The sequence below is a fragment of the Neovison vison genome, chromosome 14, assembly GCF_020171115.1.
Source record: "Neovison vison isolate M4711 chromosome 14, ASM_NN_V1, whole genome shotgun sequence".
NCBI classification, from domain to species: domain Eukaryota; kingdom Metazoa; phylum Chordata; class Mammalia; order Carnivora; family Mustelidae; genus Neogale; species Neogale vison.
Genome location: NC_058104.1, coordinates 3,197,938 through 3,225,844, shown reverse-complemented (window position 1 = coordinate 3,225,844; position 27,907 = coordinate 3,197,938). Strand labels below are relative to the sequence as shown.

The following is a 27,907-nucleotide window of genomic DNA, read 5'->3' as shown; positions in this document are numbered from 1 at the left end:
GGTCAGAGCGTAGTGTGACGTTCTTGCAGACACTTGTGCCCGCACGCCGCTGTCGGGCACCACACTCCTGCGACCCGACGTTTGCTCTCCAGTGACTGAGACTCTCCCTTCCTCCCCGACCCAGGCCGCTGCTCGTCTGCGTTCACTCGAGCGGACTGCGTGGCACTTGAAGTTGGAGAGGAATGGACTCCCACAGAGTCCACTCCTGTGTGTCAGTGCTCGCTGTTCGGAGAGATCTGTGTGCACAGACCGGCAGTGCGTTCCTTCTGGTTGCCGGCTCGACATGCCGCGGTGTGTCCGTGCAGGCCCTTGGGGCCAGCCGTTCACTTTCCCCGGCTTTTGGCCTTCATCTCCGACAGAGCAGCTTTAAATGACGTCCTCGTGTGGAAGCGTACTTTCTCTTCTCTCGGGTACCCGCCGACGTGTGGCATGGCTGGCGGTGGCGTGTTGCCCTGGTTTGGGAATCTGCCTGTCTGCAGAGTGGCTGCACCGCCCAGGATCCCCACGGACAGCAGGCGGCCTCCCAGGGTCTCCTTGCCAGCACCTGGCCCGCAGCCTTCCTCGCTGTGACCATAACCGGTGCACGGTGGCCTCTGCCTGTGGTTTGGACTCTGGATCGCAAATGACCGATGGCGCGGAGTGTCTCTGCTGGTCGCCATCAGTGTCTTGCTCGGCACAGTGTCCCCACTCGTGTCGTTTTTCCCTGGCAGTCTACTCCTTGCCGAGCCTGAGGGTTCTCCGTCCGTTCTCGCACAGGTCCTCTGTCACACACCTTCTTTGCAGGCGTCTCCTCCCATTCTGCTGCTTGCCATTTCGCTGCTTCGTGAGGCTTTTAGAGAAAAATCTGTATCCTGTTTTTTCTTATTTGTGATGATTTGGCTATCGTAGCTGGGAAACTTCTCCTATCCCAGGTTCACACGTTTTCCTGTATATTCTTGGGAATTTTATAATTTTTCAACTTATGAGGAGGTTTATATTTCCATTTTGAGTTATTTTTTTATATTATACACATTATAGAATCTGAGGTTTGTTGTTTTGTTTTGTTTTGTTTTTGAATGAATACCCAGCTGTTCCAGCACTGTTTGTTAAACAGACATTGTTTCTGGGCGCTGGGGTGGCTCAGTTGAACAAGAGTCTAACTCTTGATTTCGGGCTGTCGTGAGCTCTGCGTCCTGGGATCGAGCCTCATGCCTGGCTTGGTTCTTAGCCGGGCGTCTGCTGCAGATTCCTCCCCTCCCTCTGCCCCTCCTCTGGCTTGCACGCATGCTCTCTCTCACTCTCTCTAAAACAGTTAAATAAATCTTAAAAAACAACAACAACAACAACAGAACAAGCATCCTTTCTGTGCTGGATTGCCTTGGAAAATGTATCAGAACACACTGTCCACGTGTAGGTGTTTATTTCTGGGGCCTCTTGTTTTTCCTCAGTCTGACTTCAGGCTAGGGCTATTGTGGTCACTGTGGCTTTTCGACAATTCTTGAAATTTTCTTGTCGGTTGTTCGCTCTCCAACCTTTTCCCCATTGTTGTTTTGAGCATTCTGGGCCTGATACATTTCCATGTGACTTTTAGAATGAGCTTGTTTGTACAGAGAAATGTGTGGGATTTGACTGGGATGGTTTGGGTTCTCTTGAACAGTGTGGGGAGAAGTGATATCTTATCAGGCCAGCCCTCCAGCCACGGCCACGGGTACCCCATGTGTTTGGGCTCATGCTGATACCCCACTGCTCTGCAGACCCCTGCGTAGTTATCAGAGGCCTCTGACAGTTTTTCCAGAATGATCTCCCTGCGCTCTGTGTTCTTGGATGCTGTTGTGGATCACGCTGTCCAATTATCTTTCTTTGGTTTCTGTTGATTTCTGTAGCTCAATTCCATTAGGGACACAAAAGGTAACTTGAATTACTAAAAAATCCTTTTCAGCACGTTGATGGAGCCTCCTTGCATGGCCCACCCTCTGTCTGTGCTAGTAAATACTGTGTGTCCACCCAAGAAGACTGTGCTCTGTGCTGTACTAGTCAGAGGGCTCCTGCTGGACACTTGAGTCAAGCTGGCTGATCATGTTGTTCATGTCTACTTTCTCCTTCTGGGTTTTTTGCTTCTCGCTCTCTCAGTGATTGAGAGAGTGATATGAAATGTCTGGCTGTAACTGAGGGTCTGGCTGTTTCTCCCCGCATTTCTATCAGGTTTTGCCACATCTCCATTGAAGCACTGTCATTAGCATATGCGTGCTTAGGACGGTAATGTTCTCTTGGCCAGTAGGCCCCTTTGTCATTATGACTTTGCCTTGTGGGTGCCATTCTTGGCTCTGGAATTCACTTTGACACCAGCAGTGCCTCAGCCTTCTCCGCTGTCCTCTCCGTGTTGGTATCTTACGGAGGTGTGCCTCTTTGTGTCATGAGTGCTCCTGTAAGCAGCCCATGGTTGGGGTCTGCTGTTCTATCCACTTTGACGGCCTGCGTGTAGGCTCACGTGTCCTGTGGCGACTGGTACGCCTGGGTCTCACTATCTTCTACTCGTCCCATCTCTTCCTCTGCATTCCCCATTTTCCTATTTTCTTTCTAATCCATTGGGTATATTTTGTTTCATTTTATTTCCTTTATTTCCCTTATTAGTCATCGCTCTTTGCTATTTTAGGGATTATTTTCGGGGTTACAGTACATCTTCCACATACCACAGTCTTCCTGCATGTGATGCAGTCTCGTAACTACATGTATCTGATTTTCCCCTCGAGCCGTGTGCTGTGTGTGTCACACATTCTGTTTCTAATTCTACCTCAGACCCCAATACACTTTTTGTTAGTGTTGTTGAAACAGTCTCCTCAAAAAACAGTAATTTGCTTTTGTATCTTGGCTAGAAGACGCAGTATATACACACAGTAGAATATTACTCAGCCATAAAAAAAGAATGAGATTTTGCCACTTGTGACAACATGGATGGACCTAGAGGCTATTATGCTCAGTGAACTAAGTCAGAGAAGGCAGATGCTGTATTGTTTCACTCATGTGAAATCTAAAAGACAAAATGAGTGATCAAATGAAGCGAAACAGAAATGACTCACAGATAGGAGCACAAACTGCTGGCTACCCAAGGGGGAGGGGTGGGCAAAGTGGGTGGCGGGGATTGGAAGGTACAGACCTGTGGTCATAAAACAGGTAAGTCACGGGGTGTGACATACGACACAGGGAAGGCAGCCCCTGACCATGCAGCCACTTTGTTTGGGGACAGATGGTGACGTTAGTCATGGGGTCACTGTGTTACATGTCTGAAAGTCCTGTGATAGCGTTTGTCAGCTGTGTACCAGCTGCAAACAGAAGCTAGCCATCCTTAGAGGAAATCAAAAGCCACATATTTGCCACCATAGTCACACTGTCCACTGCTCCTCGCTCCTTTGCATGGATCCTCGTGTCCCTGCGGTGTCCCCATCCTGCTGCTAGGAGGGCTTCCCTCGACCTAGCTTGCGGAGCGGGTCTGCTGGCAACACATTCTTGCAGGTTTCGTTCACCTCAGAACAGCTTTGTCTTGTTTTTGTTTATGAATATTTTCACTGGGAATCGAATTCTAGGTTGGCATTGTTTTCTTATTTCAGCATTTCGAAGATTTTTCTTCTGTTTCACATGTGCACTGGGGCTATTTTTCTTCACGTGTCTTGTGCTTGGGGTTTGTTGAGCTCCTTGGGTCTGTGTTTACTTTTCATCAAATGTGGGGCTTTCTTGCAGCATTTGTCCTTCTCTCTGTCCCTGTCCTTTCCTCTAGGGACCCCGCTCATGCAGATGTTGTGTTCTGTGATGGCCCCACAGGTCAGGGACAGCCCTGTCAGCCTTAAATATTCCTTTTCTTGTCTATTTCACTAGGGATTGTTTAGGGTGTTTTGTGTGTTGCGTTGTTTTCTTTCTTTAATCTTCAAGAGTGTGAACCTGTCTCCTGCCGCGTCGACTGTGTCATTAGCCTGTCCAGGGTGTCTGTCAGCCTGGGCGCCGGGGCCTCCCCTCCAGGGATCGGGTCATCTTGTTCTTTGCTCCTCAGCCGCTGAGCTGCTGGACAGCGGACTGTTGCTTCCGTGTCCCAACACTTGGAGTAACTGTTCCGGTCCTTGGATGCTACTTCCTGTCTGCCGTTCTCCATGGGTTCCAATTGATTGATTGTTCTCCTCATTATGGATCATATTTCCCTACTTCTTTTAATGCCTGCTAGGCCTTGATTAGTTGGCGGACACTGCAGTTTGGCTTGTTGGATTCTGAATGTTTTTGTATTCATATAAATCTTCTTGAGCTTTTTCAGAGATGCAATTAGGTTTCTTGGAAAGAGTTTGGTCCTTTCAGATCTTGTGTGATTTGCTAGGCCATCCTGGAACACTTCTCAGTCTGGAGATAACTATCTCTCACTCCTGAGCCAAGACCTTCCTGAATAATCCATGAATTGAGAGTTTTCCATTCTGGCTAGTGGTAGGGAAGGCCCTGATCCTTACTTAGCCTGTGTGCGTGCCGGGCCCTGCTTCCTGGACATGCTTTCTGCTTTGTAAATCACGTGAATGTAGTGCCTTTCAAAAAATTAACTTTAAAAAAATGAAGACAAAAATAAGAGTTTCTCACAGTGAGCTGAAGCCTGCCACATGCCTGTGTCGGCACTGAGCCCACTTCCCCACAGTCTAGCTTCCCTCCCCAGCCCACGCCTGTCCTCAGGCCATCTCCGTGGTTCTGTGTCCTCTACAACATGTGGTCACACCTGCTGTGAGCAGACCGACAGGTGCAGGACACGTGCAGGCTCCTACCTGTGCTGCCTCTGGTTCATTTTCCCCTGCACCCCACCCCCCAGTTGTGATCAGTAAATATCCCCTGTAGCACCCTCCCCTCTCCGTCAGAGCAGACACGTGGGCCGCACTCCCCGCCTGTGCGAGAACCGATCCCCACCCCCCTGCCCCACAGAGGAACCCTGGCTGTCGGAACGGATGTGTGGGCTGTGGACTGTGTCCTCATGGTCCGGCTCTTCTTGCAGGTTGAAGATTGAGGAACTGGAAGGGGAGCGCAGTCGTCTGGAAGAAGACAAGAAGATGCTGGAAATGCAGCTCGAGCGGTTCACCCTGCAGGTGCGTGTGGGCGGGTGGCCACAGGTGGAGGCTTCTCCCAGCGCTCCGCGTTCTTCCCGGGTGAGCCCTGCTCTCCTGGCTTCTCCCTGCATGTCAGTGTCCGTGCTTCCCACACCCATAGACGCCCTGTCTTCTGGTTCATCAGACTAAGCCGAGTCGGGGACCTCCCAGGACACGTGCACCCCTCGTTGGCTGAGAGCATGTGTCCTGGAGCCCAGCAGATAGGGGTCATGTCACCATGTCACCATGCCAGGACCACAGTCCTGTGCTCCATCGGTGTTCTTCCCCTCTCCCCTCCCCCCTACACCGGCCACAGCCTATGGCCCGTGTGGTGGCTGAGAACCCCCAGGGACCTTCTCTGTTGGGGTCTGTGTCCAGGCCCGTCCCCACCTCCCGCAGCCGCGAAGTCACACTGCCGTTGACTCTGTTCTCTGTTTTTCGTTGTTATCCTCCTGTCTGAATTGTTCCATGGCGAGGAACCTGCAAGTTCGTGATTACCCAGATTTTGGACAGGCCATTGATTTTATCTTGACACCTATTAGAGGCAAATCAAATCTCTTTTTTATTACCAATGCTGGGAGTCGGGAGCAGTGACAACTCTGATGAGGCACGGCGCCGTGGGCCGCGGCTGGCGGCGGTCAGCGCTAGGAGCTGTGCCGGTTTAATTGGGCCGCGGGCCTCAGAAGGGAGAGCTGGGCTGTTGGCAGGTCGGCCCTGGTTGCCTGTCAGCTGGTCCCTGTCAGAGCAGGCTTGGTGGGTGTCTCTTGTGTGTCCGGTTGGGTGCAGCCTGCCAGCGGGGCTGACAGTGGCCCAGGCCCCAATCATGGCGCATGGAGACCTGCTGAAATCTTTCATTTCCTTTTTCCCTGCCTCTGGGCTTCCAGGGAGCCTGCTGTGGCTCTTGGCGGGATCTCTGCGGTGCGGTGCAGGTGAGCCCCATGGCTTATGGACGTTCACCACCAGTGCCAGCATGCCAGGAGCTGGGGAGTCCAGTTCTCTTCCCGACTCGAGTCTTCCTGAGTGGAGATACTTTGAACACCAGACTGGCCCTCGGGTGGGGCAGAGGCCTTGCAGCAAGTTCTGGAGCTACTCATGGCCCAGGGGCTGGGCTCCCACCCATGGGGCCAGGTGGTGTCTGTCTCCCCACCTATGGGAGCCGGTCAGGAGCTCAGCATGTACCACAGCCCAGCCGCGGGGGCAGGCTTTGGGGGCCAGGTCTCCGTCATGCTGGGGCTCAGGTGCATGTGGGTGGATGTGGCGGGACTCTCTGAGTCTTGGCTGCAGCCCCAGCATGGGGCGGCAGGGCTGAAATGCAGAGGAGTGGGTGGTAGAAGCTTCTAGATGGTCACACACGCCTGCTTTCTCTGTTCCGGCAGGTGTCCCACAGCCAGGCCTGCTGTTCCTGCAGCAGTGCCGTTGCTGACCTTGAGAGGCAGGGAGGGGGGACTGTGATAGCCTCTCCATATCCCTGCTTGCAGCTCAGATCCACGAGGGCTGTCTCTGCGTGGAGACTGGGTCTTGTCTCAGGAAGGTCAGCCATGCACCATCGCTGTGCTCTGAAGACCTTTCTCCGTGTCCATGAGCACCAGTGGGAGGTCCCACTACCCCGTTTCCCTGATGAGGAAATGTCCAGTCAGGGAGGGGCTGTCATTCGGCCCAGGGTACCCAGCAGAAGGGGCAGAGATGAGCTGGGAACTCTGTTCCTAGTCTCCTGGTCCGCTCCCCTCACCGGCTACCCCAGCGCAGGTCTGCTGTGTGGTGCCGTGGGCAGGCAGAGGTTGGCACCCGGGGCTAAGCTGACCATTCCAGGGGGCTGGGACTCTGGCTGTGGCAGCGGCTATTCTGCCCGACTGACCCAGACGCCATCCCCTCGTCCGGCTCATGACAAGCACCTGTGAGCTGCGGCCCGGCTGAGCGCGCAGACTCCCGGGACAGACAGGAGTGAAGGCCAGGGGAACGGCCGTGCTGGTCATGCAGAGTGGTTGAGAAGGACTTGTGTCTGGCCGAGGCCGAGGTGTCCGCCCCCTACTGCCCAGTGAGCCCCCCACCTCACGGGGTGCAGTCTGGCCACGGGGCTCCGGCGTTCCTGAGCGCACGCCCCCCATTGGCCCCTCTTCCCTCTGCAAGAGGCTTCAAGTTGGTCCGCTTCAAGGAAGATTGATTAAAATCAGCTGCAGTTTGACTTAATTGGGAACATATGCTTGGAGAGGGAGCGCCACTAGTTAGAACTTCTTGTAATTAGTTCACAGCTGGTTGGTGAGGAAACAGCTCCGGTTACCGCTCCGAGCCTGGTGTGCGCCTGCTGCTCCACTCACTCTGGGTGCCTGGACGGCGTTGGGGGCAGGCCTGCCGTGGGGCCGGGGCCCAGCTGTCCCCGCACTCGTCCTGGTGCCCCAGCCCACGGAGGGGACTCCCGTCAGCCGCCCCGGGGGCGGGGCGGCGGGGGAACTGCAGCTGTCCTGCGCATGCCGCACTCTAGTGATGGGGAAACTGAGGCTTGCCGTCGGCCAGCCTGTGAATGGCTCGCTCTCAGACACCTTCTGTAGAGGCAGGATGGGTTGGACAGGTCCAGAATTCTCCAGGGCTGGGAGTGAGCAGACAGACGGCCTGGATGTCTGGGCCTAGAGGCAGGGGGCGCCCTGTGCTCCCCGTGTGGCTGCTGGAGCAGGGGACTGGTGGCCGTGGAGCAGGACGTGCCACCACGGCCCTGGTCCTGCCTGCCTGGGCGCCCTGCTCCCTCCCACCCCCGTCGTGCCCCACACACCTCTCCACAGGCCTCAGTTTCCCAGAGTCAAGAGAATGATTGAAGAATGGTAGCAGGACACATCTCGTTAGTCCTGACCTCCCACTGGCCTCTTCTCGGTGAGTGGGCTCTTGCGTGGGTGGTAGCTGTGACCCTGGTCTCAGTCAGCCCACTTTGATGACCGTAGCGACAGCCCCCAGGCTGGGCGTCTCACTGCCAGCCAAGCAGGGCCACTGCTGCTACTGCTATGAGTATAAACCCCGCCATCCTGTGCATCACCTTGATGACAACACACATGCTTTTCCACATTGGAGGTTCTGATGGGTCAGGTTTGGGGACTGTGACAGCCGTGGGCCACAGGTGCAGCTGAGAGGGGACCAGACATGGCAGCACCAGGGCCAGGGGCCACATGTCTGTCAGCAGCCTGGCCCAGCCTGGACACCGCATGTGCAAAGCACAGCCGGGCCACGCACGTGCACTCTGTGCCCTCAGCCCCGCCGGGTTGGCCCCAGTGCACGAAAAATGTCCTCAAATGTCCAGCAAAGCCGGACAAGCTCCTCTGTGCAGACCCATTTCCCACCGCCCACATCCTGGCATGAGCGTGGGGGCCCCATGATGCCACCCCTCCACCATCCATCAGTGCTTTTACCGTTTTTTGATGCATTTTAAAGCAAATTGCAAACATCTGCACCCTTCCCTGTAAATGCTTCAGCATGCATGTAATCAAGCAGAATTCATCTCTGGGAGAGGAGCCCACGTCCTGCTGCCCTCGGTGCTGCCTGATCACGCTGTGTAACCAGCCAGGTGACCAGCCGGGGTGGGTGCAGGTCCCGATTCACCCCCCCACCCCCCCAGCCCGCCATTGGCTGCCCAGCCTGGGTGGGGCTGCCCATAGCCCACCAGCAGCGTTGCTCAGGAAGGGGACCAGACTGCAGCCCAGTGACATTTGAAATAAGTATCGTTTTTGGAAACGGAGTGGGTAGAAAATTGCTAGGTTGCCTGTGAGCGGAAAGCTCACGGTGCCCGTGGAGACGTCCCCGCTCCTGTCCCTGCGTCAGCAGGCAAGCAGCCCTGTCTCATCAGACCCTCCCGGCCTCCACCTCCTTCCCTCTTCCTGAATACAAGGTTGGGGGAGCTGCACTCCTCACACCACCCTGCCCTCTCCCCACTGATGCTGTGACAGGATGGCCCCCGGGTGCCCACTGGTTCCCTCCTACCTGCAGGTTCCTCTTGCCCGGCCTGGGCCCCCTCCAGGGGACAGACCTCCTCTACCCCACCTGCTCCCACCCGCTCCCACCTGAGCCCAAGGCAGGCCTGACCTCTGCTCAGAACCCTCCTGCCTCCCCTGTGGACTCCGGCTACTGACCACGACCCTGGGGGTGTCCCATCCCTGGCTGGCCCTCTGCCTGTGTGTCTGCAGTGCTCTCTGGGCCCCTCCCCAGGGGGGCCAAATCCCACAGGCCGTGTGCTGGGGCTGCCTGAATTAAGGGTGAGCCCCAACGAGCGTGACCAGAGCTTAGGGGCGCTAGACTGACAGTGGCCAGCCACGGCCACAACTGGTCTGCAACAGGCAGGTGCCGATCTTGGCTGTGCGGGAGTCGCCCCTCACCCCTGCCTTCAGCACCCAGTGAGGCTCCTTGTCAGCTGCACACATAGAAGGTCTCACGGTCGCTGAAGAAAGAGAGTGGTCTTTCCCTCCAAGCAGATGAAGGAGCCAGGTCCCTCAAGTCCCAGGACCCCCATGTCCTATGCCTCCATTCCCCCAGCAGAGGCCCATGCCTCCTGCTGCACCATTGGCTCGCATTCCTGCCCTGACAGCTTGGGGTCTCTGTGTGAGGACCACAGGCCTCCCCATCCAGCTGGCTTGTCCCTCAGCTCTCCTGGCTCCCACGACAACTGTCTGGAGCCCCCCCACCCCCACCGCCGTCTCTGCCCACCAGCCCTGCCCATCCCTTGGGGCCAGCTTGGACAGTGCCTTCAGGCCACATCCGGGACCCCTTTGTGGGTCGGTCCTCTGGAGCGCGAGCTCTGCGGGCAGTGACCTTGCCTGGCTCCCAGCCCACACTCTCGGGGTGTGGACGAGTGGGGCACACCTGGGGGTGCAGCAGCAGGTGGCATGGCGAGGAGGTGGGCTCTGGAGGAAGCTGGGGCCAAGCAGCTTGGCCCTGCGTCCTGCGGTGGCTGGGACAGGTTGGTGCCGGAAGCATTTCACGGCGTTCCTCTTGTGTAGGATCTCCTTTGACTGCTGGTTGTTTTTCCCCTAACAAATTCTTAGTGCCAGCCCCCCTTTTTAACTCCAAAGATGACCTGTTTTCAAACCATTCTGCCCCTTGTTCACGTAACAGATCTGGGAGGTCTCATTGGTTTTCTTATGGCCACTTGATGTGTCCCTGTGATGTGCCGTAACGTACTGAACTCGGTGCCTATTTGTGGCATGTCTTCCCCTTCTGTGGCCATAAACGTGGCTGTGGCGCGTGTCCTGGGTCCGGCATCTCTGTGTGTGTGCATGTGTGTAGGATAAACTTCGGATCAAAGGTTACCTGTACTTCTTTTGGTGGTCTGCCGGATGGTGCCTCATGGTGGTCTGTCAGCGACCACTGCCCCCCACGGGGGACAGCGTGGATTGCAGGCTCGTCAGGAGTGCGCTGTCCCACCGGGAGACCTCCTGCCCCTACAGGTGTGGGGTAGCATGCTTTCAATGTCCAGTCCTTGTATTACACGCAGGAGCGAGGGCGTTTCAGTATGTTCGTATGTGTTAATGTCCTTGGTCCGTTTTTCAAATGCGTTGTTGGTCGTGTTGATTTCTTGGAGCTTTTTGTATTATGGGGAGCTGAGGTGTTTTGTTTTAAGTTGTGAGTTATATTTTCCCATTGATCATCTGTCTTTTGACTTTGCTTGAGGCGTTTTTAAGCAAGTGGAAGTTTTGGGTATGTAAGTTTTCATACAGGTGCATCTGTCGACGTCTCGTCTGTGGCTGAGGTTGTGAAGGAGTTCCTCTATGCCGGTTTGTTTTCACGTGTAAATCTACGGCTACTGCGGCGTTTGGGTTTGGTCTGGTGTTTTACCAGGTATGAAGCCTGACATCGGCCTGTTCCCTAGAAGGGGCTCGTGCCCATAACCCCAGGACCGCTTACTGCAAAGCCTGCCCTCGCTGGTGCAAGGTGCTGTCCCCTCAGGCCTGGGGTGCTCCCGGGGATGACGCGTCCCCTCTTCCCTGCCCGTGACTGCTCCTGCAGGATGTTTCTGGCACCTCTTGTTTATTTTTATGTGCCCCCTGGAATGAACGTATCTAGTTCCCCAGCCAATGTGGAAATTGTTAGGTTTCTTGAGAGGAGAGTGAACCTCTGGGGGCGCAGATGCAGGAGAACAATTGCCGTTCTGTGTGGGAACACCGCTCTGTGTACGTTTGTGGGGTCCCCTTTGTGCCCCACCCTAACGCTGACAGGTGTTCATCTCCTACGTTTCTTGGTCGCATCTGCCTCTGGTCAGGGGTCTTCCCTTCGGTGTCCCGGCCGTATGAGCGCACATGCGGACTCGGGGCTCCGCTCCAGAGGTCTGTGACCCAGCCGGGGGCAGTCGCGTGCGCCCCTTCACACGTGGAGTGAGCAAGCAGGCATGTGCCCCAGGCCCGCGCTCCTGGATGGATGTGTAAAACAAGACACTTGAGCAAAGAGCCCAAGCCTCCCTTCCCCACCGCGGCACCCGGCTGCTCATGTTTATTAACGCCGAGGACTAAAAAAAGCCAGCTTGCTGATGTGTACTTGCATGGAGACATTTCCACAGGCGCTGATTTCTCTTGATTTTTTTATGAGGAGAATGATGTGTCTTGAATCATATAAGCCCCCTCTCATCCCATGAGCCGGTGTCAGCGAGCGTCCCCGCAGGCCTCAAGCCCCCCAGGCTGCTGCCCTGCCGGCCCGCTCCCTGTGTACACATGGGGCCTTTCCACCGTGTGACCCTCTGGGTGCCAGCTTGCCCGCTTTGCCGCTGGCTGTGCTGGAGCCACGTGGCACAGGGAGCGCTGGCTCGGGGTGCTGTGGCCCCGCACTGTCGGTGGCCCTCGCGGCCTCGCTGCTCTCAGACCGTGTGCTGATGCCTCGCCCTCCGCATGCTCCTCACCACGTTTATAGATGAGCCTGTCGGTGGCCAAGCCTTCTGTGAGCCTAGAGGCTGGGTGTGATGAGATGTCATGTGTGTCCCTTCGAGGCAAGGTGAATTTTCCTTGGAGTGGGGCTGGAGTGTCGCAGCCACAGGCTGAGGCTGGTGGGCAAAGGCAGCGCCATCATCCCAGGACCATCCATGGGTCCTGGGCCCTGCTCAGCCAGCTACAGCCTCGTGCCCAGCAGCACCCAGTGTCCCTCCTGGGAACCAAGACCTTGAGCCGCTGGGGCAGAGCTAGGAGAGACCTGTTGTCCTGACGCCAGTGCAGGGCTTTCTGGCCATCACAGCAGTTCCCCTATCAAGTTCACAGGTGTCCGTGACCAGTTCAGAGGTGTCCATGACCAGAGATTCAGGATGGGCTAAAGGAAGGCCAGCTTAGGGAGCACTTGTCCTGGGCTTCCTGTCCTTTGGGAGTGTCCCAGGACTAGCAGGACACCCGGCCCCACCCTGCACACCAGGGTCCTGTCCCAGTGGGTGATGGCCTCCACAGACCCCTTTCACAGCCTGTCACTTTCTCCCCCATGAGGCCCGCAGCCTGGATTTGGATCCCATCCTGCTCCTATCTCCTTGACACTGGCCGAGGGCATGGCCCCACCGGCTGCCGTGGCTTGTTCCTTCAGGGCTGGCTGTGTGGCGCTGGACATAGTATGCACACAGACCCCCGTCATCAATCAGGACAGCCCACTGAGAGGTGGCGGCTTTGGCCACAGGGGATGGTGAGTGCCCAGCTTCTGAATCAAGCCTCTGTCCTGGGGAACGAGGGGAAATGGAGGAGGTAGGAGCCGGGCCTGTGTCATCCCTGGCCTCTTCCTCGGCCATGTTGGCCCAGGGCAGATGGAGGCTTGCAGAATACCTGCTGCCCCCTCACTGAAATGCCTCTGGCTTGAGGAAGGGACCTGCCTCTGTGGCCACCACCCCTGGGCTTCTATCCCCTTTACCACCACCCCCACACCCCCAGTGACCAGTCGTGGGCAGGAGTGTGGGTCTCCCATCTGCTCTGGGCCTCAGTTTCTAAATCTCTGAGACAGGAAGTGGGCTGGCTGCTCCTGGTGCTAGAGATCCGGCAGGCTGGACGTGTTGGCACGGAGCTCAGCCCGTGCTGCTCTGTGTGACTTCTGCCACCACTCCCTACACTGTCCACATGGAGCTGGCACACTGTCCCATGGGCTCCTGCTCCCCCACTCTGGGGGACAAGGCCTGCTGGGTGCCTAAGGCTTCAGAGGCAGGGAGTGTCCCCAGGAGCCCACTAAGCACCAAGCAAGATCCTTGCTGGCTCCCCACCGCCTGTGGAACCCGCCCAAGGTCATGTAGCTCCTGAGCCTCAGGAGCACCAGCCCTGGGCCTGTGCAGAGTGGGTCCACAGGCTCAGGGGCAGCAGGCAGAAGACGACACAGGGCCAGGGTGCGGGATCAGGGTCACAATGGCAGGGCCCAGGGAGTGCCCCGAGACCCAGCAGGTGCCCCTGAGGCCCCTGCTCTTCTCCCCAAGCTGTGCTTCCTTCAGCCAGGGGAGAGAGATTGATTTAGCTTAGAGGCCGGGTGATTTATAAATATGCATGAGGACCAGCACCTACTTAACCGTGCTGTTTAATTCTCCCCGCGTCCCTGCCTCTTCCAGCAGGGCCTGTTGGTATGCGCGTCAGGTCTGGCAGCAGGCGCCCTCCCTCCCGGGCCGTGGGCCAAGGGGCAGCCAGTTCCTCGCCTGGCTTGCCAGGGCCGCTGTCCACAGCACGTGTGGCCACAGGCCGGGCGAGGGCCCCCAGGGCTCACTCTCTGTGCAGGCCTGTGAGCACTTAGGCCCAGAGGGTCCTCAGGGATGGTGGCCACTGCCCTCAGTCTTTGCAGATGGGAGAGGGCCAGCACAGGCTGGGGCAGAGGGGCCCCTGGTGCCGCTTGCCACCCCCCCTCCACAGGCCCGGACACAGAGGGAGCGGCCGTTCTCCCCAGCTAGCATGGAGTCGGGGAGCAAGAGGAGAATCCTCGCTGTGGGGACAAGCGGGGTGCACCCTGCGGCCCAGCCTCCTGCCCCCAGCTGGCTGGTGGTCACAGAGGCAGGTCCCTTCTGGAAATGTGCAGCAGATGTCCCCGTGACCCTGCCCAACCCCTGTCTGGCCCTGGTCGCCTTCAGCTAGGTGGTTCTCTGGCAGGAGCGCCACCTCCTGCTGCAAGCGACACAGGTGTGTGTTGCGTGAAATCTCACCAGCTTGTCTGAGGACGACTGGAACTTGGCCTTTGGAGATTCTTTTCAGGACTGCCCGCGTCTTAGCTGTGAATCGATCAAGGGGACCACACATCTCAGTGCCTGGCAGCCATGTCCCCTTCTCACTCAGAGCTGCCCCTTGGTCACGGATGCCCGCAGAGTTGCCCACTCTGTCCCTTGTGCTGGGCACTCCTGCCCACAGGAACCACTCATGGCAGATGGTAGTGCTCGGGAACAGCTCTGCTTCCTGGGTGCTTGCGCTGTCCTCCGAGTGGGAGGTCGGCAGCGAAGCAGAGGTTCCGTGACGCATGCTGCCCAAAGAGCCAGGTGGGAGCTCGCAGGCGGCCCTTCATGGTGCAGGGCCACTGGCTCCCCTCGGTGGGTCCTTATGGGGTACTGGCTATGGGCGAGGCACCGGCTTCCCTTTCCGCGTCCTCACGGGATCCCTACCTGCTGGAAGCATCTGGGAGCCCCTGCTCTCAGGGGCTGGACGTCCTGTGACCAGCCGGCCGGGGGCATCTCCCTTCCCTCCTGGGCCTCCTGGGGTCCACCGCACTATGCTGTCCACACAGAAGCAGAAGGGTGGCCTCCTTGCATCGAGAGGGGATGGTGTAGCAGTCGCTGCCCAGCCACGTGGTCCTGACACATGGGTCAGCGCCTGTCTGCCCTATTGACAGCTCCGCAGGGCGTGGGGAGGGGAGAAGGATGGGGTCTGTGGACGATCCTAGGATGACCACTGCCTACAGGCAGCTGCCCTGGGAACCAGTCTTCTCTGGACCCTGGGAAGACAGCATTTGGCCACCTGGTATGTACGCTTTCCAATTTCATACCTGGGCAGACTCCTGAGGGGCCCCGATGGCACCCACCAGCTTCACTTTCCCCTCACCTCCTCCAGCCCTCAGCTTTCCGAGCTCAGTGTGGAAGTCTCCAGGTGGCAGGTGCCAGCGGCACACCCAGGCCCTCAGGGCATGGACACCTCACTTCGGGGACTCAGCCTGTGCACCCCCCACCCCCAGCTCCCTCCCCGCCAACCAGCCTCGCTGAGATCATGGCTGAGAGGCAGCTGCTAAGGTTTTGCTTGGACCCAGGCTGGCCGTTGCCCTGCCTTGCGGTCTCAGGTCTGCATGTGCTAGTTAGGCACCCCAAAGGACCCGTGTGTCAAGACTCAGATGAAACAGGACTGAGCAGGGGGACCCAACTCCTGCCGGACACATCTAGGGAGGACAGACAGCAGAGATTTGTCCTCGGGATGGGGGCCCAGCAGTGTGCGGGGTCTCGGGACGACCAGTCCAGGCAGCCATGGGGGCCTGCAGGAGCCCTGAGGGCCCGGGGCTGGGAGCCTGAACACAGGAAGCTGGTCTGAGAACATGAAGTCAGGGAACGTCCCTCAGGGGGAACCGTGGCGGCAAATTCTGACCAGCCATGGAGGCCCAAGGGTGCCCAGGAGGCTCAGAGATGTTGTGGCCTGGCTGCTGGTTGGGTGCCTCTTGAGGCCCTGGAGACAGGGAGAGCCACTGGTAGGGCTGGGCCGAGCTCTCGGGTTCTGACAGGACAGCTGAGGGGTGCCCGGCTAGACAGGTGCACGCCCCCAGCTCTTCCAGCTGGCCCCAGGGTGACGCGGGAGGTGGGGGCCTGTGCCACAGTCAGCTCACGTCCCCTCACTGGGCCCGGGGCTGCTCTCCCATCTGCATGCCAGCTTTTAACCCCACCACTTGCCTTTTTTTTCTCTTCTTTTTTAAAAAATAGCTGTATGGGGATTGGATTTATGTATCATGTACCTCACCCATTTGAAACGAGAGTGATTTGGTGGTTTCGGTGGACTTGCAGATGGCCTACCACTCTCGTTACCCCAGGACGCCATCCCGTGCCCTGCCCCTGCCATACCTCTGTCTCCCGCCCTGCGCAAGCCCCGGCCCGCTTGCCACCTGTGTGGGGTCCTGTCCTGGGGGTGCTCTGTGAGGGGCTTCTCTCCCTGAGCATTGTGCATCTAAGGAGCACGTGTATCGTTGCGGGTGTCAGAGCTGAGTTAACCCTCCCCTGTGCGGACGCGGTTCTCCCCGCCTTTCATCTGCCATGAATAACGATGCTGTGAGCATTTCTTCATAGGCAGACCCCGGTGTGTAGGCCTGCTGGCCTGTATGGTGACTCCACATCCAGCTACTCGAGGGCCTGTTACCATTTTATACCCACAGCAGTGGTCCTCGGGGGCTCGGCCTCCTCCCCACCCTCACCAAGGCTTGTTATCTCAGGGGGACTTTGGTTTCCTTTTCCCTGAGGAGCGATGACATCAGCTTTGGGCATCTTGTCACGTACTTACTTGTTTTTGTGTCTCCTCCTTGGAGAAGTGTGTCATCAGACCCTGCCCGTCTTTTAATCTGTTACCTGGTCTTGTCCCCCACTGAGTCAGCATCTTGGGTACAAGTCACATACTTGATGTGTGACTCATAAGTATTTTCTCCTGTTTTGTACGTTGTCTTTTCCTTTTCTCGAAGGTGTCTTTTGAAGCACAAAGTTTTTCACTGATGACATCCAGTTTGGTTTTTTTTCATTCTTCTTTGTGTCTAGCATCCTGTCCAGGAATGCACAGTGGAATCCATTGTCACAAAGGCTTAAACTCACGTTTTTTTCCTGGGAGTTGTAGTTTTAGCTCTTATGCTTGGGTGTTTGATTTGGAGTTGGGTTTTACATATGGCGTGAGGTAGGGGTCCAGCTTCACATATTTGCCTGTGGGTGTCCCATGGTCCAGCACGAGTATTAAAGGACTGTTCTTCCCAGTTGAGTGGTCTTGGCAGCACTGGAGGAAATTGCTGGCTGTAGATGGGAGGGTCTCCTGTGGGCTCTTGGATTCTCTTCTGGTGAGCTCCCCGTCTATACCAGGGCCGGCATCCAAGTGCATGGCTCCTGTAATCAAGGTGGGGGTCTTTGTGCTGTACCCCCTTCAGGGTGGCCAGGTTATTCAGGGTTCTCCCAGACCACTTGCAGTGCCACGTGACTTTGGGAAGCAGCTGGCGTCTGGGTGATGCGGGATGAAGGGCACGTGCCCACCAGCTGGGTGCGGTCATTGTCACACACGCCGTCCTCCGGTCTGTGGGTGCTTATTTCCGTCTCTGGTCCTTGCCAGCACTGTTTGTTCACTATTGTTTTCAGCGTGCTCTGGCTCGGCTCTGTGGGCTGGGGACGCTCCCCCATCACTGGCACCAGCACTCTGGAAACCAGCCTCTGGCCCAGCCTCGGTGCGGCCTGCCACACAGTCCGTAGCACGTCCCTGCAGGAGAACCTTTCTCCTCCTCCCACTTTTCTGCTCAGATTTTTCCCAAGCAAGGTCAGCAAACCTGAGCCCATGGGCCAGGTCCAGCCGGCCGTGTGTTTTGGCAAATAGAGCTCTCTTGTAACCTAGCAGTGCCCATCTGTCTACATGCATCTGTGGCTGCCTATGCAGTACAGTGGCAGCAGAGGCTGTGTGGCCCACAAAACCTGAATATTTGCTTTGTGCCCACTCATGGAAAGGATTGCTGGCCCACATGATAGCCATTTCCAGGAAACAGGACAGCAAACCACCAGACTCGTCTCCCCAGACCATCTGCCCCAGCCTTCGGGGCCCCAAGCCTCTGTGCCCTGACCCACTCTCTACCTGTTTACCCTAAAATGAGGGTTTTGTGAAAGACGGAGCGTGATCACAGATGGGATGGAACAAGGCATGCGCTGTGACCCTGGGCTTCTATGCGGGGCTCCTCATTCCTCGTGCTGCAGTGCAGGACTTCAGCCCCTGCAGCAGGAGGAGGGCCTGGGGCTGCCCGCCCAGTGGTACCGGCTGGCCTTTCCCCCAATTAGCTGTGTATTCTCACACTTGTCCTCCACAGTCGGGCCGGGGCTGGGGTCAGTGGGGCACTGTCTTGGCACTGTGGTTACCCAGGTTGGAGTGTAACCCTTCAGCACTGTTCTTTGCAGAATCCCAAAAGGCTGGCTCCGGAGCCTCCCAGGAGCCTGCTGCCCACCCAGTGGGAACCAGGGTGCCCTTAGGGCTCATCTCATTTCTTTCATGGCCTCCTTGAGAGACAGCGTCCTGTCCTGTTGCTTTGTTATTAACACCCCAAAACATAGTGGCTTAACACAGCAGCTTCCTTGCTCGGCACAGGCATCTGGGTGACTGTGCTCGTGTTCCCCGGGCACTAGCTCCAGCTTTCAGTGGGTGGACCTGCAGGGAGGCTGGAAGAGTCAAGGTCTCTTTTGGAGTCTTCGTCCCAGGGAGCTGCGTGCAGCCCCTGATGCTTCAGAAGAGGGCAGGCCACACACGCATATACTCAGACCTGGATACGTCATGTCGACCTAGAGGCTGTGGGGGACTCCATGGGGAAGATATGTGGGGCAGCGGGCACTGAGACCTGATCTGGAACCTTCCTGCTGTGGCTGCTTGTCTGGAGAGGGGGCTTAGGCCTGCCATGGGTGCTCATGCATGGGACCGTCTCCCAAGAAGCAGCCTGCCCTCAGCTGAGAGGAGGGAGCGGGTCATGCCCGCAGGCACGTTGCTATTCCATCCTTGTATCGGGCCCAGAAGTGGGGCACCAGCGTTGGACACTGGTCCTCAGGCAGAAGCAGGCGCAGTCAGGATGGCGCCAGCAGACGTGCCTTTAGGCTCACTTGTCAATTTGACCGTAGAGAGGAAAAATGCCTGGTGGGCTGGGACGCCCAGGATGGGTTTGCCATAGGTTTATAGGGCACGTGATGGCCTCCCAGCCTGATTCTGTGGGGACCGGCCTGCTTGGGGAGCTCACTCCCTAAGACCCAGGGCTGGCAGGCTCCGGCCGCCTAGACAGTGGATAGCTGTGCTTGGCCATCCCTGACCCCTTCTCCAGGCCCTTCACAGTGGCAGGGGTGAGCCTGGGGTGTGGACCACAGCCCCCATCCCTGCCCCAGACCCCCTCGGGAGGGCCTCCCAGCTCCCTTGGCCGTCCTCTCCAGCGGAGTCAGGGATGTGGCCCCGCCTGCCCTGCTGGGTCCTTACGGCTCCACACAGATGGAGGGAAAGGGCAGTAGCCAGTCCCACACCCGGGGAGTCTGGCTGTGGCCCCCCATCAGCTGACGTGCCCAGGGGACCTTCTATCTTCTTTACCCACTGCCCACATGCTGTGGAGGTGGTTCGTGGTGGCACAGAACTTCATGGTCCGTGACGGACCTCAGAGCACATCACTGTCACTCCCTGACATTCCTGAGGGCTGGGTGCATCCATGTTTCCCAGGGGAGGGAGCTCAAGGCTGTAGTGAGCGGTTGTGGGGGCGCAACCAAGCTCACCCTGGCGCTGGCCGCAGGTGCCATCTCCATGACAGGTGCCTCCCCCCTGGAGGTGGAGGCCAGGCCACGGGACCTTGTCTGCTGGGCTCTGCCGTCAGCCTGTTGGGGCTCCCAGGGCAGAACCAGGTCAGAGGTCATCCCAGCCAGGACACTGTGGCCTCTGCCCACCATCCGGGGCGGTTGGGGATTCTGCTCTCTGTGGCCAGAGCTGGGGGGAGCAGGAGCTTTTGCAGGTCACCCCGAGACTGGGGAGATGACTCATGCTGCAGCAGAATTGGCTTGGGTGCCAACCCCATGGGTCCTCCCTCGCTGTAAATGCCGGGAGCCAAGGCCTCCCCATGCTGGGCCTCTTGTGTTGACTCCTATAGGGAGCAGGTCGTTTGTCCCAGCTCATCAGACCCTCATCAAATGGTGAGGCTTTCCCTGCTTGGGTTCCTCCCTCTGTCCGCCCCAACTGGCTGAGCCCTGCTGGATCCCCAAATGCCCTAGCACATGTTTTCTCTGCCCGCACTTCGCCCTCAAGGGGAGGACCACCCCCAGGATGTCATGGTCCAGGATGGGAGCGGTGGTTCTCCTTCCCACCCACGTGTGTTTGGCGTCTCCATAACAGAGGATGACATTCCAGGACCTCGATGCCCGGGCGCAGGTCCCTGATTCACCCCACACCTGCCTCCCTGTGCAGCCCCCTGACATCAGCGGTCGCTTCCCGTCTCCAGCCAGAGCATCTACTTCGTGGCTGGGGAGAGAAGGGACTTGACTCTCTGGCTCAGCAGGGGTGGGTCCAGGCCCAAGTACTGCTCATTCATCTTTGTTCTTACACTTTTGAAGGGCTGAAGGAAAACCAAAGGAAGAATGGCATTTGGGGACTCAAGTGTGACAAGAGTTGGGTCTCTGTTTTTGCACGGCTCATGGCTTACTTCTGGGTGTCCAGCACAGACACCGAATGGGCTGGTGGATGGAGGCGTGTGCCTGTGAAGCCTTACACTCCATCCCTATGTGCCCAGGCCCCCACCCCAGCCCACAAGGGCCCAGAAAGCAAGCTGCCAGGCCGTCTGCTGCCACCGGGCCTCTGCCCGGCTGTGTGGGGAGATAGATTTCACACACTTGCTTATCTTTCCCAGACTGTTCAAATTCGAGGAGTAACACTGCCTTCTAGCCTGAGAGTCTGTGATTCAGCCAAAGCTACAGAATCTCTCTTTTCCTTTGGGGATTTTACAAGGTTCTCAGAAACCCATCAAGAGCCCCGAGTCCTCCCCACTCAGTGTCTTCCCCAGCAGGCTCCTCGGAGTCCCGGGCCCCCACCCTCTGGTGACCGCAGGTGGCCTTCCTCTCTCTCTCCGAGGTGATACTAGTGGAGAGGGGCTCAGGGGGCCGTGGCTGCTGGCCCGCAGCTGTTCTCCCCTCCTACCATGGGGCTTATGGGCTGCCTTCTCCTGTGCCTAGAACACCCGGAAAGTGTTTTACTTTTTAGAGGGGGCATGTAGAAGGGAGAGGATCCTGCTGGTCCCGCCCCGGGCCCCCACGGTGGCTGCACTGTCCTTCAGTGACGGGGCAGGACCACACCCCAGGCAGCTTTAGCTCGTGCTCTGACCTGGCACACTTGACGGATGTGTCCGCAGTCAGCCTCCTTCCCCGGGGGAGGGGGATGATCGGAATAAGGGCTCTGCCCCTCCCCCATCCCATTTTTCCGGGAAGAGAGAGGAGAGACAAGGGGGTAGGACTCACAAAGGCAGTAGGAAATGGGACTCTTGTCGAGGAGAAGGCAAAGAACGGCGGATCAGGCGGGAAGGAAGTTTGGCTGTGGTTGTTCTGGCCCAGGCGCCTCGCCAGCAGAGTTGGGATGGGGTGGTGGGTCCGCGGCCTCCTGCCCATCTGCCCATCCAGACATGGGCCTCCCAGAGCACCTGGCTGGAGGGAAACCTTGGACCTGCCCAGGCGCCTCGCCAGCAGAGTTGGGATGGGGTGGTGGGTCCGCGGCCTCCTGCCCATCTGCCCATCCAGACATGGGCCTCCCAGAGCACCTGGCTGGAGGGAAACCTTGGACCTGCCCCAGAATGGGTCCGGGGCCTTCCTCAAAGCAGTGCTAGCTCTCTGCCTTGGCAGATCTGAGGCCCTTGAGGCAGCCCTCTCCCTCCCCTGCCCTGTTGTGACCCCTGTCCTTGTCAGGGAGGCCGGAGAGGGCTGGCCAGAGAGACATGGCCGGGGCTGTGACCCAACACACATCCCTCCCGACAGAGGAGGCAGCATCTCCTGGATCCTGAGCCCCCAGGAGCCAATTTTGTGTGGAGGGGGAGCTTTCCAGGCCTGGCTTCCAGCCCACCCCCACTCGCCTGGGCCACAGGGCAAGTCGTCCAGACCATAAACTGCAGCTGCTCTTGGCAGATCCAAGAGCATGAGGGCAAAAGGCTGGGTCCCCCCCTCAAACTGACCCAGGGTCATTAGGGTCTTAGAGGCAGGTCCCATGGACTGCAGGGGTCCCTAGTTCCCCTTCCCCTTGGGGTTCTCTGACCTTCATACCTGTGTATGTGTGTGTGTGTGAGGCTGTGCATTGCGTGCCCATCCATGTGTATACACACATCTCGGTGTATGAGCATATATGTGTGTCTACCTATATGCGTGCATATGAGCATGTTCGTGGGCATGTGGGTGCACACACATGTGGTACATGTGTGCATGTGCACGTGAGTGTCGTACATGTGTGCCTGCACGTATGTATCTGTTCATGTGTGCGCCTCCCTCACTCTCAAGCGTGAGTAAATTCTGGGAGAGTCCAGCATCCGTGAGTTTCTGAATGGTCCTTGTGTCAAGGCACCCCTTCCCATCACAGCCACAGGGCAGGACACCAGAAATGGATTTCCCTTGACTGACTGACCCCGCTGGTGACCAGCGTCCTGAGCAGGAGGCAGAGCATCACAGACACCCTGGAGCCCCCCAGCTGGCCCCTCTTTCCCTTCACTGCCCAGAGCAGTGTGTCCTGCCGCCATGGGGTGCCGTCGGGCCTTGACGTGGGCTCCACTGTGTCGGACGCTTGCTGCTCTGTGTTGTTTGTGACGCCTGTTCTCGCGGACAGTCCTCCACATGGGGACCACACACTGCGTTTGATGGGCGTGGGCCACAAGACCAGGACCTGTTGGTGCCTGACTCCCGGTGGCTGTCTGTTCAAGGCCCAGAGTTGCCGGCTGTGGGATGTCCATCAGCTCTCCCTGAGCACACGCACTGCCAAGTGGTGTTTCCGGGGTGGCTGTGTCCATTCCTGTTCTCACCTGCACAAGCACTGGCTACTGGATACACGGTGCTCAGTGTTTCCCATCTGTTCAGTGCCAGCCAGGTGTTTGGGGATGCGTGCGGGTTATCTCGCGGCCGTTTTAATTGGCATCCCTCTGACGATTAATTTGTGCTCCATTTCCTGCCTTGTTGGCCTTTGGGACACTTTTGCTAAGTGTTTGCATTTTTTGCCCATTTTAAAACTTGAATTGTCTGATGCTTGTCTTGCTTGTGTGAGTCCTCCAGGGATTCTGGGCATGAGTCCTGTGTCAGGTGTTGTATTCCAAGCGTCCGCCTCTGCCGTCGCCTTCTCACTCTGAGTCAAGTGTGCTTGTGTTCACGTGCGGCCAGCACCTTTCCTGTTTCAGAGAAGCCTCTGTCTGCTCCAAGGTCACGATGTCCTCTTGTGTTTTTTCCTAACGCGGTTCTGTTTTACCTTGTGTTTCCCAGTTTGCCCTCCCTCAGGAGTCAGGGTTCATGTGTGCTGTGTGGTCAGGGTGATTGGGGCATCCCGTTGCCCCCAGACCATTTACTGGGGAGATGATCCTTCTGTCTCCATCTGTCCGTGCATTGGTGGCTCTCGGTCGTCACTGCTGAGACTGTCATGTGTCGTGGCATCTGCCAGGTGGCCCCGTAGGCATGTTCACTGGCCATAGGCTGCGGGGTTCATCCGGGCCCTGGGTTGGGTCTGAGATTTCCAGTCATTCCCCCCATGCTTACTGAGCCTCACACGGAGGCCAGGACTCACTCGCTCCCCATGTGTGCGTTGCTGACCTTGTTTCCCTGGGGTGGACCGGCCCCTTCCAGGCCAGGAGGGAAGAGGTGGGACGTGTGGCAGATAGTGAGGCCTTGTTTCTCCCAACTGCAGCCTCAGGAGGGAGGAGGCATCTTTCCCAGCCTCTCCTGGCTACTGGGAATAAAACCTCAGGGAAATGGCCTCGCCCACTCACAGGGCCACACTCGTGCTGGTTTCCAGGACTGGGCAGGGGGCAGGTCCTCAGTGGCTGGAGTGGGGCGGTGTCTGCTAACCGGAACAGGAGCTGCCAGGCAGGTGGGAGCAGCAGAGAGGGATCAAGGGGTGTCTGTTGGCTGAGCGAGGGTGGTCCTGGGGCATGGGGGACGCAGGGGCCCCAGCAGAGGCGGTGGGTGAAGCAACAGAAGGCTGGACCCAGTTACTCGCACACCTCTGTCCTAGAAGTTGCCCAGGACTGCTCATGTTGGCTTTCTCCATTACTGCCCAAACTGGAAGCGACGAGAGCGCCCCTCAGAAGGGAGCAGACCCGCACACAGGTGCGTCCGCATGAAGGAATGCTACAGAGCACCAAAGAGAAATGAGCCAGCAAGCCAGCAAGGGAGGGGTGCAGCCTTCCACGCACGGTGCTAAGTGAAGGAAGCCTGTTTGAAAAGGCTCCGCTAGCCACGTTCTGGAGAAGCCAGAACTGCAGGGGCAGTGAGCGTGGGACGGGACACGTGACTGTGCGTTTGTCAACACTGACTGATCTGACTACACGCTGAACCTGGACGTGTGCGTCACTGTGAACGTCATCCGTGAGGCCAGCACCCAAGCTAGACTCCCAAATGTGAGGGCAACCTTGCTGTGCTCGGAACAGCGCCCTAAGGCGGGACGGAGGCCAACCTTGGTGCCTGGGAAGTGGAGAGGCTAAACCTAGAGGCACAAGGGCCTGTGCCCAGTGCAGTGCTTCTCACGCGCAGCCCGCAGATGCTGGGTCCGGTAGCCGCGTGGGGGGTGGGCTGCTAGGGCAGCGGCGGGGGAGCGAGCTGGGCTGGGCCCTGTCGCGGCGGGGTGCACAGGTGGACATGGGCGGGAACGCACACCCAGTGTAGAGCAGACACAGGCGGCTGTACCGGCACGTGTGTGTAGACTCACAGTTGAGCATGGGCCGCGTCCACGCTGGTAAGCTGCTGACTGCCCTGGTGCTATTAGTGACAGGGACGTGTGGCACGGCCGCATGGGTACTTAGCTCTCGTCTCAATCTTTCTCTCAGGTTTGTGTTGTTTTTTGCATCTGTGGACCTTGAGACAATGGGGTGTGTGGGAGCCAGGCCCCTGGGTGTGAATGTTTGCCAGTGGCAGTTGGAGCGCACAGACTCCCGTGATGCCCTGCCTATGCGCTTTCCAGGTGCTGTGTGAGGAGACTGGCAGGCGCCTGGGCAGCCCGAGCACCTGCGACATTCCGAAGGGCTATCTCCGGGTCTCTCTGCCTTTCCTCCCCCAGCTACCTGTTGCCACTCCCTGAGGCAGGCCACAGCACCACGGCCTCATCAATCAGGTGTGGAGGCCCAGGGAAGGGGTGGCCGTCCTTGCCCTCACCCCCCAGTGTCCATCCCCAAAGCTGTCCATCCAGGTTGTGCTGACCCGCCCCGTGTTCCTACAGGGTGGCTACGACCAGAGCAGGACCAAAGTGCTGCACATGAGCATGAACCCGGCCAGCGCAGCCAAGCAGCGGCTCCGCGAGGACCAGGCCCGGCTGCAGGAGGAGTGTGAGCAGCTGCGGGAGCTCGTGCGCGCCCTGGAGCGAGGCGGCCCTGTCCCCGCTGACCTGGAGGCTGCCGCAAGTCTGCCTTCGTCCAAGGAACTAACAGGTAGGTCCCTCCCCACTGCGTCCGTGGGCCATCCTGTGGGCAGGGGGCTGCGAGAGGGCCTGGGAACGAGCCCCTCAGGGGCAGCAGGTCACGGCAGGAAGAGATTCTGGCAGCCGTGGGGGAACAAGTGGCTGAACTCTTCCCAGCCCCTCACACGGATTCGTGCCATTTTTCGGTGTATCTGTATACCATTAATCACGAGTCGATCCAACGCTCTGTGGAAATGGGGACCATCTTTCATGGATCTAAGTACCTTTCGTGGAGTCCAGAGCCCTGGTGCAGGGCCCAGGAGCGGGGCACATGAGCACGGCCTCACCCGCACTCTGAAGTTCTGCACACCAGGGCGACAGCCCCTGAGCCCATGGCTCGTCACTGCCCATGTGGGCAAGTAACTCTCCTGTTCCCACTGAGTCCCGTGCTGAGCCTCCCGGCCAGTGCAGAGCAAAGGGGCCCACCAGCCAAGGGGGCATATCTAGGAGCCCGACTTGCCCGGGTCCCTGTCCAGGGTGAGGGCCGGGTGCAGAAGCCAGCCTCTCTGCGGGCTGCCCAGTCTATCCCGCCACAGCTCTGGCGGGGACACTGAGCTGTCAGTGAGCTAGGGTGAGGCCCCTATTCCTTTGATGTTTCCCAGCTGTGCTCCAGCACTGCTCCTCCTGCGGGTTAGGGTTAGGGTTAGGGTTAGGGTCTTGTCCACCGTCTTGTCCCCCTCAACTCTACCAGCCCTGCCCAGGACTTGTTCTGCATGTGTTTTCTTGCTCGGGGGTCCTGGCTGCAGCCCCCTCTCTGCCCCGTTTGCCATTGCCATTGGCCCGACCTGCTGTCAGCCTGACCATGGGAGGTTTGGGAGTTTCATATTTCATTTTCAAGGAAGGTGCAAACCCACAGAGAAGACTTGAGGACGCTGGTGGGCGGGTGGCTGAAGGGGTTGGAGCTAAGAGGGGTCCAAGTGATGCCCCAGAGCCCCCGAGGCTGGAGGTGGTGGCAAGTGGCCCCGGGGGCAGAGGGTTAAGGGCACTTGCCAGAGGGCATAAGGACAGGCATTGGTCCCCAGGCCTTCCACTCAGCACTCAGCAGGGTTGCTGTAGGCAGTGGCCTTGCCCCCAGCAACAATGAAAAGAGGAAACAGAAAACCAAGGTTATTCTCTTAGAGCCAGAATCCCAAACAGCAGGCCCCATGCTGGCAGGACCTCCCCCAGAACTCATTAGGGACCGAGGATGTTGGACTCTGTGTCAGGCCTGCTGGGCCAGACACATCTGCAGCGTGCAGAGGGTCCCTGGATGGAAAGAGCGAAGTGAACTCAGAGCTGGTGCGTGTGGGTGCCGGGACCCCCGCCCCAATCCACCCCCTTCTCTTCACCCACCACAACAACACCCTCTGGAAGGGCTCCTTTTGTGGCAGCTGACATGGGGCACCCTGCCAGGTCTGTCCCCTTGCTGTGAGCAGAGTCCCAGGACCGCTGGGCCCAGAGGGAGAGAACAGCACAGGTGAAAAGACAAAGCCTCCGTCTTCACAGAGGAAGGATGTGTTGCTTTACTTTTTTCGAAGAGGAAACTCGTGAACTTTCGGAAGTTAAAGACACCAAAACTGAAGTGAAAAGCTAAACAGGAGACTTAGAAAATTGGGGGAGTGTATGTGCACAGGAAAGCAGAAGGTCAGATAAAGGCACAAGGGGCGTGGGATGTCTGCAGCTCCTCTGGTGGCTCCAGGAGAGGGCGGGGGCCCAGGGGACTCGCGGCTGGCCAGAGGGAGGTGCCCCATGCTGGGACTTGTCATAGTGAGGCTTCTCAACACAGGGACAAGGGCACCTGTCACATCCCAGAGAGGGAAAAACAGGCCGCTCCTTTCTGAACTGTGGCTTGAGGAGCAAGAAAGCCACCAGGGGCCAGACTCTGGGTGCCCGAGGGACCAGACAGTAGCTCACAGCCAGCCCCACGCTCAGCCCCACGAGGGAGGAGTTTGCTTCTGTTTCCGACGTTCAGTGTCTAGAACACGCTAGCTCGAGGTTCCCTCTCTCATGAGGCCCGTGGAGGTTGCACACCTTTGAAACAAGGGCAGGAGCCAGGGAGCAAGATGTGGATACAGAAGGCTAGAGCGCCAGCCCTGGAGAGATGAGGAAGACCCAGGACAGCTGCCCCAGGAACAGCCAGAGCAGGTTGAACTGGTCAGAAAGTTTTGGAACCTTGTAGAATGGAAGGTGTCCAGTGTCTTGAGAGATGGTGCAGACTAGAGCTTTCCTCGCCTGGGTGCTGGACTCCCGCTCGTCATGCCTACCAAACGGTCAGGGTGCTCCAACTTCGACACCCAGTAGGGGTTTGCCAAGTCGAGTACCCAGAAAACGGAGCTGCTGGAGAAACAGGACTGTCAGCAGCTGCAGGGGCAGCAGAAGGTGTCGGGAGGAGAGAGAGTCCTGGTCTCCTGTCCCGCCTGGCTTGCGTGGCTGTGGTCAGGACAGTGTGGGGACCTGACACAGGCGACTCAGGGCAGGGAGTCCAGGGAGAGGTCTGACGGCGGTAAGCACGGCCTCACTGTCTGACCCGGGAGCGCCGACACCGTCGTGGGTCCACCG

The 27,907-nt window shown here is 58.2% G+C and overlaps 1 protein-coding gene across 3 annotated transcripts in view; it reads left to right on the top strand.

Moving 5' to 3' along the window:
• Positions 1-27,907, top strand: part of MAD1L1 (mitotic arrest deficient 1 like 1) — a 321,677-nt gene that overhangs the window by 221,402 nt on the left and 72,368 nt on the right. For all 3 annotated transcript variants that reach the window (XM_044232773.1, XM_044232774.1, XM_044232775.1), the window contains 2 exons: positions 4,991-5,081; positions 25,133-25,340. In XM_044232773.1, the coding sequence (XP_044088708.1) occupies positions 4,991-5,081; positions 25,133-25,340 (299 nt within the window). The remainder of the gene's footprint in view (positions 1-4,990; positions 5,082-25,132; positions 25,341-27,907) is intronic.